At 41.2% G+C, this 17,170-nt stretch overlaps 1 protein-coding gene across 2 annotated transcripts in view; it reads left to right on the top strand.

Annotated features, from left to right (window-relative positions):
* ptprub (protein tyrosine phosphatase receptor type Ub) overlaps nt 1–1,396 on the top strand; it is a 155,095-nt gene extending 153,699 nt beyond the window's left edge. For both annotated transcript variants that reach the window (XM_083989894.1, XM_083989893.1), the window contains 2 exons: nt 981–1,116; nt 1,198–1,396. In XM_083989894.1, the coding sequence (XP_083846020.1) occupies nt 981–1,116; nt 1,198–1,260 (199 nt within the window). In that variant the 3' untranslated portion in view covers nt 1,261–1,396. The remainder of the gene's footprint in view (nt 1–980; nt 1,117–1,197) is intronic.
* Nucleotides 1,397–17,170: the final 15,774 nt, after the last annotated feature.

Here is a 17,170-nt window from a genome sequence, read left to right as displayed (position 1 = left end):
CTGGCTCTAGACTCTTAGGATGATCAATTTATCATGTAATTTCTTTGAAATGTGCTGTAACTAAGACACATTCAGCACAGTCTTTGAGCCAAATGCTTACATCTGCAAGCTAGCATGCTCACTATGATAACGTTAATATGCCAAGGCTAAGCAGGTCTACCTATGTTTACTATGCTTTACTATTATTATACGCATGTCCACTGCCTTAGTTTAGCATGTTAGCATGCTAACATTTGCTAATTAAGTTTTGGAAATGTAGAACACAAAATGGTCTGACTGTGCTGCTTACATACTGACAACATGGCTAAAAGAGACTTCCTGGATCTTTGATTCTTTTCCATATGAATTAACCAGTCATGGAAACAAATACTATTCTATCATCTGACACTGTGCTTAAACCTTTCATGTAATGCATTTTGAATGTTGGTGAAACAATCAGAGTAGGCTACTTGTGAGTGACATAAAAAATGCAGACTAGACAGTAGAGGAAGAGTTCATTGTTATCCATTTTTGTGCTGGTATCCCAAAAAATGTCAAAACACTTCCTCTTTGCTACAACCTATGTATATCTTGCCTGTGTTAATGTCAGTAGATACAGAAACTTGTGACAGACTACAGTTCATGCTCAGCAGGAGATGAATGTCTGAACCAAATTTCACAGACATTTTATTAAATACCAAAAATATCAACCATATGGTGGCAACAGAAAAAGTGTCAGAAATCACAGAGTCGACAGATTCACCCTTTAGGGTCATGAATGCCTGTAGAAAATTTCATTGAAGTCAGTGTGATAGCTGCTGAGATATTTCAGCCTGGACTTAAGTGGACAAACCCCAAGAACCTTGCCTCTAGCATGGCTAGAATTTATGATTTTTCCTATCTTTTAATGCTGTATTAAAAGATAGCAAAATAAATGAAATGAAAAAGATAAAGCCTCTGTCTATGATGTTTTCTTAAATGACACATCTTCTCCTCTGCAGTAATGGCGGTGGCCGCAGTGGGACCTTCTGTGCCTGCAACATTCTCCTCGAGATGATCCAGTACCAGAACATGGTGGACATTTTCTATGCTGTCAAAACTCTACGCAACTGCAAACCCAACATGGTGGAGTCCCTGGTAAGAGAGTCTGTAAATAAATGAGTGGCTAGAATATTTCCCATGTTTTCTCTTGTTAATCAAACAATACTGTCTCCTCAGGATCAGTATCGGTTCTGCTATGACCTCGTCCTGGAGTACTTGGACTGCTTTGAAACGAGATAGCAACTAAATGTTTACCACAGTGATGATATCCCACGCACTGGAGATTCGATTTTCGGCCACCCAGAGACCCCCTCTACTTGATTGTTCGGACCTGTGAACTTGGCATTGAGAGAACTGCAAAGGAAAGAGAGGGGGAAAAAACCTGGTCAAGGTTCTAACTTTTAACCTTTAATGTACAGCTGTGATTTCCTCCTTGTCGGTGATGTTTATCTCTTTTGATATTTTTTGTGCTTTTCTTGGTCCTCTTTGCCTCTTGGACTAAAGCTCAGTTTGTGCTGAGGGTTTCAGTAGCAGCAAAACCATATTGTGAGCTACAAAGAGGACCTGTCTATTCTGAAGAAGGGTCACCTTGGCTGTGTTTCATCATTTCATTCGAACAGCGAGGGGGCTGGATGTAATTCCAGAGTTACAGCAGCATTTTCTTCTCTCTTAAGAGCTACTTACAACAGCAGTCCACTGTGGTTGTGGCATGACCTATCTACCATACCATAAACTGCCTTATTCTCTGATGATAGGACAGATTGATTCAAATCACTGAATGAATCTAAAAGGTTGTCATACCGGTGTACAAACAGTGACAAGAGACCTACAGCATTAGGATAGACCAGCCCAGTCCTCAGCAGTATTGATGCAGAAACTGTACAGTAGTTGCAATGTGTTGTATTTTGCCATAATGTTTGTGCTGGATTACCATGTGTGCTATAGGTGGACGTTTCCAGGGACCACAGCACTGGGCCTGGTGCCACCACGGGAGATTCCTGTTAAATTGCTGTCACAGTGCCAATCCCACTGACTGACTTGAATCCTCTCTTTACTTTGTTCTTCTGCTTCATCTTGATATGCCTACAAACATACAGTATGTACTGCATCAGCTAATGTTCTCCACTCCAAAGTGACTGTTTGTATTTTCTACCCAGCTGGAAAGAAAAGGGGTGGCAGGGACAACTGTACTGGCATGCCATAGTGGCAGTGGAGGTGTGGGAACTAATATTTCATTAATGCTGTGGTGAAGTGTCTAAAACGGTGCTCTGTTACAGTTTTGAGTCTGTTACTGTTTTACTCCTATGTTGTCTGAGGCATTTGGTTGCACTGTAAACTGTTGAAGCAAGCTAAGCCAATCTGAATTTTATCATAGCCCTTAAATAAATATATATAAATATAAATTCAAAAAGGGCATTAACATTGTGTAGAGGGAAAATATGACATTTTGGATCAAAACTCACCACTAAAGATATTGGTGATGGTGCACTAGATATTGGTAGTCTTTTTTTATTTTGAAAAGAAAATGAAGAACAGGAGAAAGAATGTTGCCCAGAGATACTGTTGCTTAGTTATTACAGACCTAATAGACAAACCAAAGCCACCAGTTTTCGACTGCTGGCCAATGCCACTGCAGCTGTTAATGCCTGAATCAGTGAAACATCCTCTGAAAAACCCAACACACAGACCAGAAGCACATTTTATTTTCTTTATTTACTTTCTTTCTTTTCTTATGTTTTTCTTTAAAGATGTGTGTGCCAGAACCAAGAAAATCTTTATCCTACACTCAATTGTTACCCTTTAAAATATGTTATGCTCTACAGTACCATATCTCCTGAAACTCCTTTAAAGGCAGGTCTTCAAGATGAGGGCGGTATAGGTATCACTCCAGGACCTTCCTGAATAAACAAAAGAGTGACACCTCGAAGTCCGCAGAAGCTGAAAAATGGCAGCTAGGCAAACTCTGCTGCTAGTTTGCAGCTCAAAGTCTGGTTCAGGTGGGAGCGCCAGAATATGTGAGGGACCTTACAGTATGCCAACATCACCAAGCTCCCCAAAGCTTCACTGAGAGGGCAGCTTGTTTTTGACGAGAATGAGTGACGAGGTAGCTACAGTGCAGTCAGTGATCTCACAAAGGATCGCTGACGGAAGTGCCTGGACACTTTTTCTTGAAGGTGGAAGGAATGTGTACATACAGATGTATATTATGTTATGTGAATATTATATGAAAAATATACTATATGTTTGCCCAGAGTAAAGACGTACAGTCAGTAACCACTGCATAACCACAAAGCTGAATGTGCTGTAAATGACCATTTTGTGAGTTTATTGCCAGAACTTTTAACACCTGAGTATGAGCTGAGTCTCCCTGAGTGTTTCATCCCAGCGCTCTGAGTAAAACTGGTCTGTTAAAGCATGTACGAACCCATTGTCTTCTTTGCTTTTCATTTAGTTCATTTCAAAATATCCCTATCCATATAATTTATTTTAAGCGTTGTGTTGTCCAGCAGCCACAACAACTGTGTGAGTGCATTGTACTTTTACCATTCCAAAGCTTTTTATTACGACTGCTGTCTGAGTGCCGGCCACGGCCCTGAGAGTACCATTGATTTCACTTGTGTATTTCTGTATGAACTGATGGTACATGACTACTGTGTTTTTGACCATTGTATTTGTGGGGGGGGGGGTGAGCCTTGTATTTAATGAGAGCGACGGGGAAGACAGATGTATTTTGGGGTAAGGAGGGGGTTTGTTCTGAAGAATAACAACTATCAACAATAAAAGAACAAGGGGGAAAGAGATGTTTTGTTGTCAACGTATCATTGGACTGTCTGTCAAAGTTGCATACACAGCTGAAAAAAATAATGTGGCTTTGTGATTGATTTGTCAGCAGAAGCAGGAAACTGACAGCTGGACGTGGACTTCCTGTCTATAAGCTTCTGACCCTCCTGCGGTTTCTCATACGGATGTGATCTTGTGGCAGTTCTCCTCACCTTGAATCACATCAACCATTTGATCTCTATACCTCTTTTTAATCTCTAACCTCATTGCTTTCCCTTTCCTCTTCCCATCATACCTCTCACCTACCTTCCTCACATCCACCCTCGACTCCTTTTCCCTGTCTTTAATTTCTCCCTCTCATCCCTCTCCATCTCTTTCGCTTTGCTGCTCTGCCCAGAGTAAGGTGACTCCAGACCACAGACTTCCTCTCTCACCCACGGCTATGTTGAATAATGCAGCAGGCCTGCAAACTGATCCAGTGTTTAGCAGAGGGACAAGCCAGATTAATTAGAGGACAAGACCCCCTCCTGTTGGGTTGAGGACAATGTGGGCTGTATGGATTCCCCTTTAGATTTCTTTTTGGAGATTTATTTATTTTAAAAAACAAACTGTCAGATATGGTGAAGTACTGTGTTGGTAAATGCAAATGTTTTTTAGATGAGAACTTTCATTTGTCATGTCTGTTAGATAGAGTGAGAATGCATTATAGATTTAATGTGACATAGATAAGGAGCCTTTTCACAGAGGCAGGTCATTCACACTACCCCATTTAATATCTGCAAGGTTTCTCAATTTCCTTTCTCACCTGCAGAAAGCTATTACAACATGAAATTCTTAACAGCGGGCTCCATCATCCTTTACTACTCAAATTTGACCTGTGGTTTAAATTAGCAGGTAATTGGAATCTTATCATTTAATTCTGATGGTGGAATGACTGCCATGCGCAAGGTAACTTATCACTATAGGCCAAGATCCAATCAGGTTTTGTCTTTTCTCTCTGGGCCACCTGTCTTACATTCCTCCACTGACAGGCTCGATGGATGTCTGCAGCAGTCTCCCTAGTGAGTCTCACTCCAGATACACTCTGGAGGTGTTTCTGTAAAACACCAGTGAGGTTCAACAGCTTTCAGTGTCAGCTGATGTTGAGAAAGATGGTGCGAAATCACAGTTTCCTAAGCTTTTTTGTTTGATTATTTATCTGACAAAATGAGCTAATTGTAATGATTACATTGGATAATTTATACATATAGCTTATATTTTGCTAACCATTTGCCTGGTCTTTAGACTTCATTCATTACTCTTGGCAAATTATTTTCCCACTAATTATTGCAATCATTTATCCATATCTTTAGCTGAATGTGTATACTTGTAGTCATTTCAGTGAATTTATAGTTACTTTCAGCTTTTCATTTGTCATTAGTTTCATTACATTGTGCAATTTTTCACAATCATCCATTGCTTTTAATGTTTCATCAGTATATCCATAACCTAATTGTTTCAATATCCCATTACATTTGATAAATCATATCAAATGTTATAGTCTGTCTTACCTAACCATTTAAACCATTTATCCAGTTTGATTTCTCAAGTTAGTATACTTACATGTATATAAATATAGTTAGATAGTTTACAAGCTTACATGTATGTGCTTAGACTTGTAGAAAGTGTGTAGCCTACACAGTATACAGTAGATAGTTTATATTTTTTATTTTACCTATTGAGTTATTTATGGGATACAAGGTCCTTTGGTTGGAAATAACTGCTCTAAAAAGTATGTTCACTTAATGCCAAATAGCCATGTACACATGATACAGGCTATAAAGCTCCTGAATGTTTTAGCATTGGCAGAAGTTGTGCTTCAAAGCAGAGTGGTGTATATTACTAAATGTTCACTGTTTCTTCTTTCATGCCAAATGCTTTGCTAATAGCTGAAGATAAAATCCAATATGCTCTGGGAGAATACTGCCACAAAAGCTTTTGCAGATGACCTTGGCCAAGCCTCAATCAATAAGAAGAAAGAGAAGTTGCATATCATTTAACATGGCATGGAAATATTGTTAGAGGCTTTTAGAAAAGAGAGGGAAAAAAAGTTCTGGGCCCATTATTTCTTATTCTCTGAGGGCAAATTCTCCTCTGCATTTTTCCTATAAAATGCACGGGGTGAAATGTGAACACACGCACAGACACACATTATCTTGTCCTACCATCCTGTTGGTACTCAACTTCTGCTGGATAGTGCAGCAGACAAGACAGGTGGCTCCAGCTCCGTGTTCAGCAGAGCGAGGACAGAGAAGAGCTGGCCAGATGGCTTTGTCCACCATGTTTTCTCACTGGTTCCATTGCCACAGTTGATCTGAGTGGAGCCCTTATCTCAACAGTAACGCTTTTAGTTCAGTGAAAGTCATGGTCCATCTGCAGGGAGGGGGGCACTGATGGTTCCAGCTCTGATCACTCAGGCAAACAAGGAGCTGGAGACAGATAACCAGAATCAGAGGACACATGAGTGACTCAGCCGTCCCTGTCCTCTTTATCAGACTCACCTTTTGCTGTTAACGAACCCCGCTGCAGTTTCTCCTGCACCACTGACACCAGCCACCTTTAACTTCAAATGCGCTGACCTGTATCTTTTCGTGGCCTTGAATTCAGCAGTTGAATTAAGCCAGTGGAGGGAAACAAAATGGTTCGCATGAAATAGCCATTGTAAAATAAAACAAGAGAAGGGATGTGAAATCCAATGGAGATAGGAACATAGTTTGAAGCGCTGAAATTACAAGGTTTTACACACAAAATCGGCCTCACTTCACTTGATAACAATACAAGCTCGGGTGAAACAGAGGCTGAAATTATTTTTGCTCCAAGGATAATCTCTTGTTAGTACACCTATAGAGACGTTGAGCCTTGAGGGTTTCTGGGGAGAAGCTTGCAAATGATCTTATGTCAACATGAGCCATTTCTAGGTTGTGGCAATAAAACATCTCCAAGATGCCATAAGTTTGAGAGATGGGCCTATCAAAAGGTCAGCCCTTTGAGGGACTGGCTTAGCAACTGGATTTATCCTTCAGTTTATTTAGAGCAGAAAAATTGGGCCACAAATGACAACTAGCATCAATCATACTTCACTGTGATTCTTGACAAATTTCAAAGGCAGAAGTCTTTTTGATTTCCTTTAAGGTTCTTGAACAACCATTGACAAAATTCTGCTTGTCAATAAATTATATTTTCTTCGGTTTAAGAATAATCGGCTTGTCAAAACCGCAGGTGCACAACAGCCAGTGCAAGTACTGTAGCTGTTTTTAGCTTCTCTCTGCTAATGTATTTACACATGATTACACATGTTGCTCTTTTGTGATTTTATTCTATTATTTCACTCTGATTGAAAAATTAAATCTGTAATTTTTAGTCGTTAGTCTACCTTACAGTATTTGTTTTCATGTTTGTTTGCAAGGCTTTACTGTCTCAATCTCTGTGTGCCTCTGTGCTCTCAGTTCACCCACCTCCCTCTCGTCTTTATCTCTCTCATTCTGTCTGTCTTTTTTTCCCCCCATTCTCTCCTCCAGCAGTTGTTGAAATAGATGCAGCCACGAGAGGACAGTTGTGCAACTGATAGCACTACATTAACCTCAGGGAGAACATCAGTCGTCCTCTACTCCCTCATTTCTCTTTCACACCAGACACTCCCGCATGTAGGATGCTGTAACCTCAGCCCTACCCATGCCATCCCTGGAGCCCTGCGTCACACAGCCCTGTAGCTACAGCCTATCTCCCTTCTGCCATGGCTGAGTAATGCCAGACTATTTGGGAAAACAGTTCTCTGCATCCTCAAAGTAAACGTGGCTCACAACACCTCTCAATCTCAACAGTTTGTCTTTCACACCAGCTGTATTTGTTGTCATTCTCAATGTATGAATTTCATTCACTGCCTCAGGAATTCCCAGTTATATCATTGACTAATTGACAGTAATGGAGTACATATCATATTGCCCTGGAAGGGCAAAATCAGAGGCTCCAGCAAATTAATTGCACATACTATAAAGAGGACAGTTAGTCAGTCAGTCAAACCCATGCTTTAATATCAGTGAATATTAGCTATCTAATGCTTTAGTTTTGAAGAGAAAGGAGTTTTTGTTGTTGTTGTTGTTGTTGTTGTTGTGTTTATTGCATTTCATATTTGTCAAACTGTTAAGTTTCAGCCTGCTACCTTTACCTGCCACAAAGTCTAAAGATAAATATATCATGGCATTTTCCTAGTAGATTGCTGTTGATTGCTAAAGAAACACACCTTGTAACATCTCTAAAGGTTACCAATTAGCACGTCTTTATTTAATCCATACAAGCATCTAAGTGGTAACTGCAGTAGGAGCCTTGGCTGTTAGCTTTTTTGCCTTTTAAACTTCTGAATAATGAGAAGACTTTAGACCGTTCCTGTTGCATGGACCAATTCAAGTCTAAGCTGACCAATTCCCTGTAGCACCATATTAAAATAAAGTTGGCAAGAAAGTGAATGGAAAAAACATTATTTTGTTGTCATAATAGTTTAGTTCATTTCTTTTTAATTTACTTTCTCTTCTAATTTAATGAAATTCGGCGAAGTCGACTGTGCCTTCATCACCTGCTTTCCCTCCACTTGTTAGACTTACTGGTTTTCCTTTTACCTATCCCACTGTAGGTCACTAAGATAGTGAGACTGACTAACGTGGCTACAGTCTCTGTGCTTTTAGAGTCTTGTCTCTCGTCTAGAGAGAGCAACAGTCATGTTTTTGTCTTTCACAACCTTCAAGCCTAATTGGAGGGAGTTTAAGAGGTGTTTCTCTCTCAATGGCTTTTCCATTTAAATACTGTGCCCAGACCACAGGCACAGGGGATTATGCTGTCGTGTCATGTAGCCTGAGCCCTTGGATCTATACACTTGCAGATATGAACGCTTTATCATTTCATTCCACAGGTCAGGCCGCTTGTGCTTACCAGAAGAAAACTCTTTGAAAAAAAAAATCTTGGATGAGTGCCGTCTGACAGGATAACAAAAATTCATTGCTTTATTTTCCCTAGTCAACTCACATGTTTTTTCCTCCCCTTTATCTGTTTCACACCTTCTCCTGCACCTTCCCTTCCTGCCCTCTTCTTTCCGAAATGTCTTCCCACCTTTATCTCCACCATCTGCATCTCTTTCCCTTTTTGTAAACTTTCTCTCCTCGTTTTTATCACCTCACCTTCTTCTTTTCTTTTTAGCCCTCTTGTCCTTTTCTTTTCTCTCACGGCATGTTGTCTGCTCTGTGTCAGGGAAGAAGACTGGGAGAGGTTGGAGTCTCTGACAGCTGCTGGTGTGTCTGCAGAGTGGAGATCTCACCTGCCCGCTCATCAGCTGTCTACTCTGCTGTGGGACTGGGGTGACGGGGTCATGGCTCGTTTTGCGGAGGCATGTTTTTGATGTTGTTGTGTCACTCAGGGTGGAGAGAACAGCATCCTCGATGGGGGCCACCTGCACACTACCTACTGTTACAGGCTGCCTGCTTTGCACCTGTCACACTGTCGCATTACTAGAGCAGCAATGCAGAGCATTTCAATTTAATATTGGCAATATGGCACTAAATCACCTATGGGTAGCGCAACAGATATTTCTGTTGTGTTGTCACTGTTGTTTGAGGAGCCGCTGCTCCACTTTTCAGTTTCATTTGAGTGATGGAAGAGTAAAATATAGACACAGGAAAAAAGGGTTCACTCACAAAAACAGAAAAACAAAGTCACACTCCCTTAGGTGTGAACAATAACTGAATTCTGGCTCTATGCTTAAGCATTGTTATTTAAAGACTGAGCTCACTGATGCACTGTGGCATTCCTAACTCTATGTTTGATGGTAATCTGCTGGAATGAGTAGAAAAACAGGAAAACATTGAACCGTGTTGCATATTGCATTGAGCTTGACATGTGTCTCTAAAGTGGCAACAACTGACTGTAATTACTATGAATGGCTAAATGCAGGCTTGCATTATGGATGGAGGAGAAGGTAGTTACGTGATCGTTGTATCATTGCTGCCTTTATATTCCTCTTGTTGTCTCACTGTATATTTATTCCTAAAGAAAATAGCATGTCTCGAAGTCAGCGGGAGGAGGACATCCACTGTGACAACCCTGTGCTGCCTAAGTAATATAGGACTGAATATATGTCTGTGCATTAACTACTTACTCAGTTTCAATTCTGCTCTTGTCAGCGGGCTGTAATAGCCCTCACCAGAGGGGCCGCTTCCGATGCAGATTAAATGCATGCAGACAAATGAGCAGGGTTCACTCTACACAAACACATCAAATCCTTTTAGACAACAGAAGTAGAGGCAAGAGATAATGCGTCTCACACATGAATGCCTGTCCGCAGCCCCAGTGTGGGCAAACTCAGCTCAGCATCTGTTGGTTGACAGGGTGAAAGTCCCTGACGTGTTCAGTGATTTGGATTGGCCGGGGCTCGATATGCTGATTGGTTACCCCAACCCGCTTTTACCTTGTCAAAGATTCTGACAACATCGGTGACTGCATTTGAAAAACTGTGCGATCTTGGTATGTGGAGTGATTGACTGATGAAAAGAAGGAAAAAAAGAAATCTGAATATGAATTGTGGGTTATATGAGGACAAAGCTCTCAGTCTGACAATGTCTCATCTCCTCGCAGACATGCACCATTAGGAGTGAAGCAACAGGGGCTCTTGTCTGATCTCCTTAGAACAAATGTTAACTCCAAGACTTTGGGCCATTTGTCTCTCTGAATTCAGATGAGATTAATCTGTAGCTTCGCAACAAACGCATACTTTCTAATAATATTTTTCACTGTAATATCGCTCTCTTGTGGCAAGTAATGGGCTTTTAATTCATTATGCTTGTAATGACGTTGAAGTAGCAACATGTGGATAATGTGTGAATTGCTCCAAATGGTGGTAATCTTGATGTTGAAGTTGGCCTGATTTAAATGCAGCACAACTCCACATGGACTCTCTCTGAGGTTAAGGTGTAAATTAAATAGTATGCCGTCTTCCTCGTGTCAGACTGAGAGAGTGGAACAGTCCCTCGTCCTAACTTTCCATCCTGGAGCTCTGTAACACCTGTGCAATTAGCTATGAAACCTGACACACACACACACACACACACACACACACACACACACACACACACACACACACACACACACACACACACACACACACACACACACAAATCCCTGTGGCTCTCATACACATAGAAAGTGTTTTTTATTCAAGCAGGCTCAGAGACAGTCACACATGCATAATACTATGCAAACATTAATGGACACTCCATTCCCACCTGATATTGTATTTTTTTATTTATAAAAACAGTATGTTAAAATAAGGGGTTTCTGTTGATGCAACAGTTTCTAAGGACCCATGCTGATTTTGTGTTATTTCTCACCACCTGTTTTTTATTTCTTGTTCTAAATAGTTCAGCATTTTCTCACCTGCCTCTGAGCTTTCATGGTTCTGGCTCTTGAGCTTTGTGAAAGCTGCTGCTTAGAGATTGTTTGCAGTCGCAGACACTTCCAGCTCAGTTCCAGGGGAAAGGAAAAGCAATTCCATGCTTGGGCCACAGTGAATCCGTCTCTGTCAGTTCCGCTTCTTGATGCCCTCAAATCACATCCTACCCCCTCTCCCTCTCCCCATCCTTTCTCCCATCAGCCATTGCTGTTCTGTGATCAGGGAGAGGGAAAGCATCAGCCTAGGAGTGAAATAAGGATGCGCTTTACATGCTCCCTTACCGTACTATCCTCCTTGATGTCATTCACTTCTGTTCCCTGGCACTTGCAATTTCCCGCTTTGCAATGAAACTCCATACTTCACGCAGGAGTAGTCACAGCCTTCAGTTATAATATACCTTTTGCTCTGTCTATCGGGCTACATGCGGCTAGTTGTCAATCTATGATAAATACACTTGATTCAACTTTACTGCCCCAGTTTTGTTGTATGATAGCACAATGAGAAATGTGATGTGCGATAGAAACAGCCTTGTAAAACGTGCATTTTGGTGTCTGTAATGGTTTTCAGAAACTGAAATAAATTCCATTTGAGTTTTATGTCTGTCTTTTGCCAAGGCTCTGTTTGTCAAAACTATTATACTTTGCCTGTGACACCTCATCAGATAAAATATGAATAGCACTCTCCTGTCAAGTACTTAATCGTAATCAGTTGTGAGGTCAACATGCAGATCTTTTCTTGAAAATCACAGACTGCACTTAACTGCAGTCATTTCACATACCTTGCAGTTACTCACCTCAGTGACTTCATCAGCGGATACCTGTGGATGTGATTTCTTTTTTTTCTTTTTTTTAAGTATATTTTTTGGCTTTTTCGCCTTTTTTTTTTAAATATTTGATAGCACAGTATAGATAGACAGGAAAGGGGGAGGCAGAGAGAGGGGGAATGACATGCAGGAAAGGTCTGCCCGATGCAGGATTCGAACCGGGGACGCCTGCAGTGAGGACTGTAGCCTCAACATGGGGCGGCTACCTTAACCACTGCGCCACGCACCGCCCCGGATGTGATTTCTTACAAGAAGTCAGTACCTCAAAGTTTATTTTAAACTGCATTTGTCCTGCAGTCGCTCCCTAACACCACCTGATTACTAAGTAACATATCATACAGTATGGGTATGAATTCAAACTTCCTCATCTCAAAGTTTTACTTCCCGCCCGTTCATTTTACCCTCAGACTTCTTACTTCACACTCCTTTGCCTGGTGTCTAAATTTGTTGCTTTGCCTTTGTAGAAAACAGTGACACATAATTTTTAAAAGTGATGAAGGCACACAGAGTGATTGATGGCAGCATATTGGATGGGAAAATAACGTTCTGGACCGTTAATTTTACAGAGTCAAGGAAGCAGCCTCACACTGTCAACACAGGAAATGAGTAGGATTTATCTCTGGCCTAGTGTCTGGGTAGCTCTCTTGCACTGGATACATTTATAGAGACCACTGTGATGAGTTTCAAAGGTTGTTGTAGGCTATTCACTGTTAGGCTTTAGGACAAAGATAGACTTTGAAAGATGACATCATTATGCTTGTTATTATCACTGCTGGCAGTACAGTGAAGAGGAACATGTAAAAATGCACCAACCTCATGTAAAGGCCACTTTTTGCATTTTCAAACAAAACAATATGGGACAGTAAGGTCTGACTTGGGGTCATCTTAGTTCTACCATCCACTTGTCATTCTGCCTACCCCCTTCTGATGCAAGATGTGTTTTATATGAACATTATGCTCCACCATTTTCTTTAGTCAAAACAAACAGGTTGTCATGCTGTGCTATGCAACAACAAAAACTTTTGCAATAACAAAATATTTATGCAGATGTAGACATGGCATTTCAGATGCACAGTGGAGCTCTTTGATGCATTGTTTTGTTTTGTTGTAGGCTACTGTATTTAGACGTAGAATTCAAGATTCTACACTATGCTTTGTTGACAGTTTGGCAAACTAGCTTAGGCTACTACCTTCAGTAACCAAAAGTCCAACACAATTAGGCTACACTACTTTGCAAGGTGACAAAAAAAGAAAGAAGAAGAAGAAAGATAAATAAATCCATGTCTACACTTTATATGCTGTAGTTGTAAACGAGAGTGTAGGCTAGTCTAATTAATGTTAGTGTCTCTGTTGCGCTTTTTTGGATTTGGAGAGATCTGTAGTCCAGCATTCTCAGAATCCCAGCCATAGCCTAGATTTAATTCAAAATAGAATATTTGCCAAAAACAATTGTTAAAGCAGAAGTAAGTGATATATTTGTGTTAATATAGGCCTAAGTCTTAAATAGTTATATCTTCTGACAGCAATCACTTACATAGAGTGTTTGGACCGAAACACGGGTCTGTCAGTCACTCTGCTCTGCTCTGAGCCGAGGAGAAAACATTTATCGTATCCTACAGTTTTTATCCAATGAGGAGAGAGACGCCGTGAATGTGGTGACGTAGGGACGAGGACTGTTATGGTGCGTTCAAGGAAACTCGTAACTCGTGTTTTTCCGACCTGTGAAGTTGTACCAGTTTGATCTGGTACGAGTTCACGGGTCGGAAGTTACGAGTGGCAGTTATAGTGCACTTTCACAGGTAAAACAGGTCGGAAAAACACGAGTGGGTTGCCTGGAACGCTACAAAATCGTAAGTTGTGACTTGAAGCTGTAATTTACGGTTTCAAAAGCCGGCCTGGAACGCAGCATTAGCCAAAACGACCTGATCGCTTACTTCTTACTGCCTCTTCCTGTAGCTACTTTCTTTCTTTCTTTTTTCAAGTAGCCTATATTTTTTTGGTGCTTTTTAATAGATAAAACAGTTGAGGGAGAGACAGGAAATGGGGAGGCAGAGAGGGGGAACAACATGCAGGAAAGGGCTGCCCGATGCGGGATTCGAACCGGGCCGCCTGCAGTGAGGACTGTAGCCTCAACCTGGGGTGGCAGCTCTACCAAGTTAGTGTTCAATCAAAACTATTTTCTCTGTCTTTGTTATGGCAGGCTATCTGGTCAAGCATGTCGTGAATACACTAGTCCCCTGTTAAACTATTGGCGCCACACACAGGGACCGCCCACACGCGCCACGTCACGGTCAGAGCGATTGGCTCTGGTCACAGTTCAAGACAGAACAGTCAGCTGATGTCACATTCCCGAATTTTCTTCTAGAATGAAATTAAGCTTCTATTTTTTTTTTTTTTTGGGAAATTACGCTCTTCGTCTGTGAAGTCAAAGTGCCTCCAGTGAGGACAGAGCTGGGACCGGACAGACCATGGGGATTATAAACTCAAATCGTGTCGGCAGGTTGATGGCCAAAACAAGTAGGCTACACCGGGTGGCGAGTCCAAGTCCAAGGCTGAATTTCTTACTGCCTCTGACCTGGAGCAAAGTCTGACTGTTACCGAGATGGAGGACACAGGAGGTGCTCCAGCTTGTCTCGGCCCTGGTTTTCTACGCATCCATATGTAAGTAACTTGCTGGTTGTGGCGGCTAACGTTACCGAACTTCGGCTACCCATGTTGCTATGGCTAGCTAGCTTGGAGCATTTGACCAAAGTTAGATAGTATATTTGACTAATTGTTATGGCTACATTGTTTGTTTGTTTATTTGTTTGGCTGTTGTGTTCAAGGGGAAATAATTTCATTTTAATGTTGTAGTGGTGCCAATCATTTGTTTGAGGTTTTGGTGTTCAGTACCATATCAAGCAGTCTGAGCAGTGCTAGTTTGTTTAATTAGCCAGGTGGCTACAGCTGCAGGGATAAGGTGAAAAATCAATGGCTGTCGGTTCCCTTATGTTTTCAAGATTCAAGAGCTTTATTGTCATTGTACAGTCACCTGGACAACTAATGTTTTAAAAGCAACTGCTGTAGGGTGCACTCAAAGGGAATTAAATAGATCAAAAGAAAAACAGCAGAATATACACAAACACAATAAATAGGGAATTCCTTTATTTAAATATTAAGTGTAGGAATAGATATATTAGAAAACAACAGAGTATACACAAACTACCATGAATATGAAATTGCACACCATGAGGTAGATATTCTGAGGATATTACTGTGTGTTTAGAGTCCTGACTGCCCAGGGGAAGAGACTGTGCCTAAGTCTATTTGTCCTTGACTTGATAGACCTGTACCTGCTTCCAGAGGGCAGCATGCTGAACAGGTGATGGCCTGGGTGGAAGTGTCCATTGAGAATTGCTGTAGCTCTTGAGAGGCAACAAGAGCTAGAGTCCAGAGAGGGACGTGGACAGCCTATTTTTTCTGCTGACCTTATCGCACTCTGCAGTGATTGTCCACATCTTTGAGAAATCAAGGACCATTGTTTAAAAATAATAATAATTTCAAATGGTAAATTTGTTACTCTTAAAAGTGCACACGTGCAGCTTGACGTGCGTTGCAGTGGTGACTAAGGGAAGGGGGCACATTACTTTACATGACAAACTGTTGTTTAGCGCCTGAGAAAAGCACAGAAAACATCTTAAGACGTGTCACAGACACAGCTTTTCATTGCCCATGGTGGTTTGCAGTTTTTTGCTTAGACATTCAAAAAGATCCTCTCCATGCAAATCTGCAATATGCATTTTTGTACAGGGTATGTTACACATGGCTTTTTCAAATTTGTCCCGATCTGTCCTATACTTGTAGGCCTGCATGTTTTGGAGATATCATAGCATCACTGTCAGGGACTTCTTACTGTATCAGAAGTGATTGGTCTCCATGTGAGCATAACAGAACTGATGTGAGCTGACGCACATATTTTCCCCATGACACTTCTGCCTCCTCTCGCATAAGTCACTGTCAATGACCCCTGAGTCAGGAGAGAGGTGTGAGGGAATCATACACCCTCTCGCAGAGCTGCCGATAAATCTCGCTGTGAGGTGTGACAGCACCAGTGTTTCCTCAGGGTGAAGTACTGGTGGGCACAATTCTTCACGACGTTGATGGTGATGGTTTGAGACTGTAATCTTAAGACGCTTTCACGCAGGCATTCAGAGACATTGCCAGGTTTATTTGTCTGGCCAACATTGTTTTGTCAGTCCCACATTAGGGCTCTCATGTTAAAATTTGATGTAAAATCTGCTCCCACTTGACATGAGCCTTCACAAACATACAAGACTGTTTCATATTAATGTTTACCGCAGTTGCAGCTGCAACCATTATGGAAATTGATAACTGTCCTGAAGTATTTATTGACAATTCAAAAATATATTATATTTTACATTTACAACTTACTGATAATGTGTTTAGGTTCAACGTGCTCCTCTAGATTCAATTTGTAGCCTTTGGTAGATTTTGGCATCTAGAGTAAAGAATGCAGTTTGCACATTCTGTTCACGTCTGAATATAACTATCATTATAGCTTTAACCCAACTCTTTACCTGCACCAGATGAGGCTTGCGACCCAAGTGTTTTACATGAAGGCCATATGTTCAAGGCTAAAGAGTAGTCTGTTTTTGTTGTCGGGACAAATACAGGCTCAACATGTGGTTACCTTACTGAACAGACAACATCTTTGGTTTGATCCATGTACTATTAACACCCTGTCAATCACACAGCCTCCTCATTCCAGACAAAAATATAAAGAGATGGCCTGAATCATTGCTTCTAGTTCGAGGGCTTGAACTCAATCTGTGCTGCTGAAAGACATTGTCGAGTCTTGGCATAGTAGATTGCTACACAGTTACACTGATCCCTTCAGGAGTGAAGGGTGAACAACAGGAAATTCGAGCTATTATTACTATGTTGTTTGTAATTTCAGACAAGACATGACAGAGGAGTGGCAAATGAAGGTGTCCATTGTGCCCTCGAGAGATAGATCGCTGTACTTAACCTTTAAAGGTGTTTGAAAGCACAACAATGCTTTATTGTGTGGCAAA

The sequence above is a fragment of the Trachurus trachurus genome (assembly GCF_905171665.1).
Source record: "Trachurus trachurus genome assembly, chromosome: 16".
In the NCBI taxonomy this organism is placed as follows: domain Eukaryota; kingdom Metazoa; phylum Chordata; class Actinopteri; order Carangiformes; family Carangidae; genus Trachurus; species Trachurus trachurus.
This window is presented reverse-complemented; position numbering and strand designations above follow the sequence as displayed.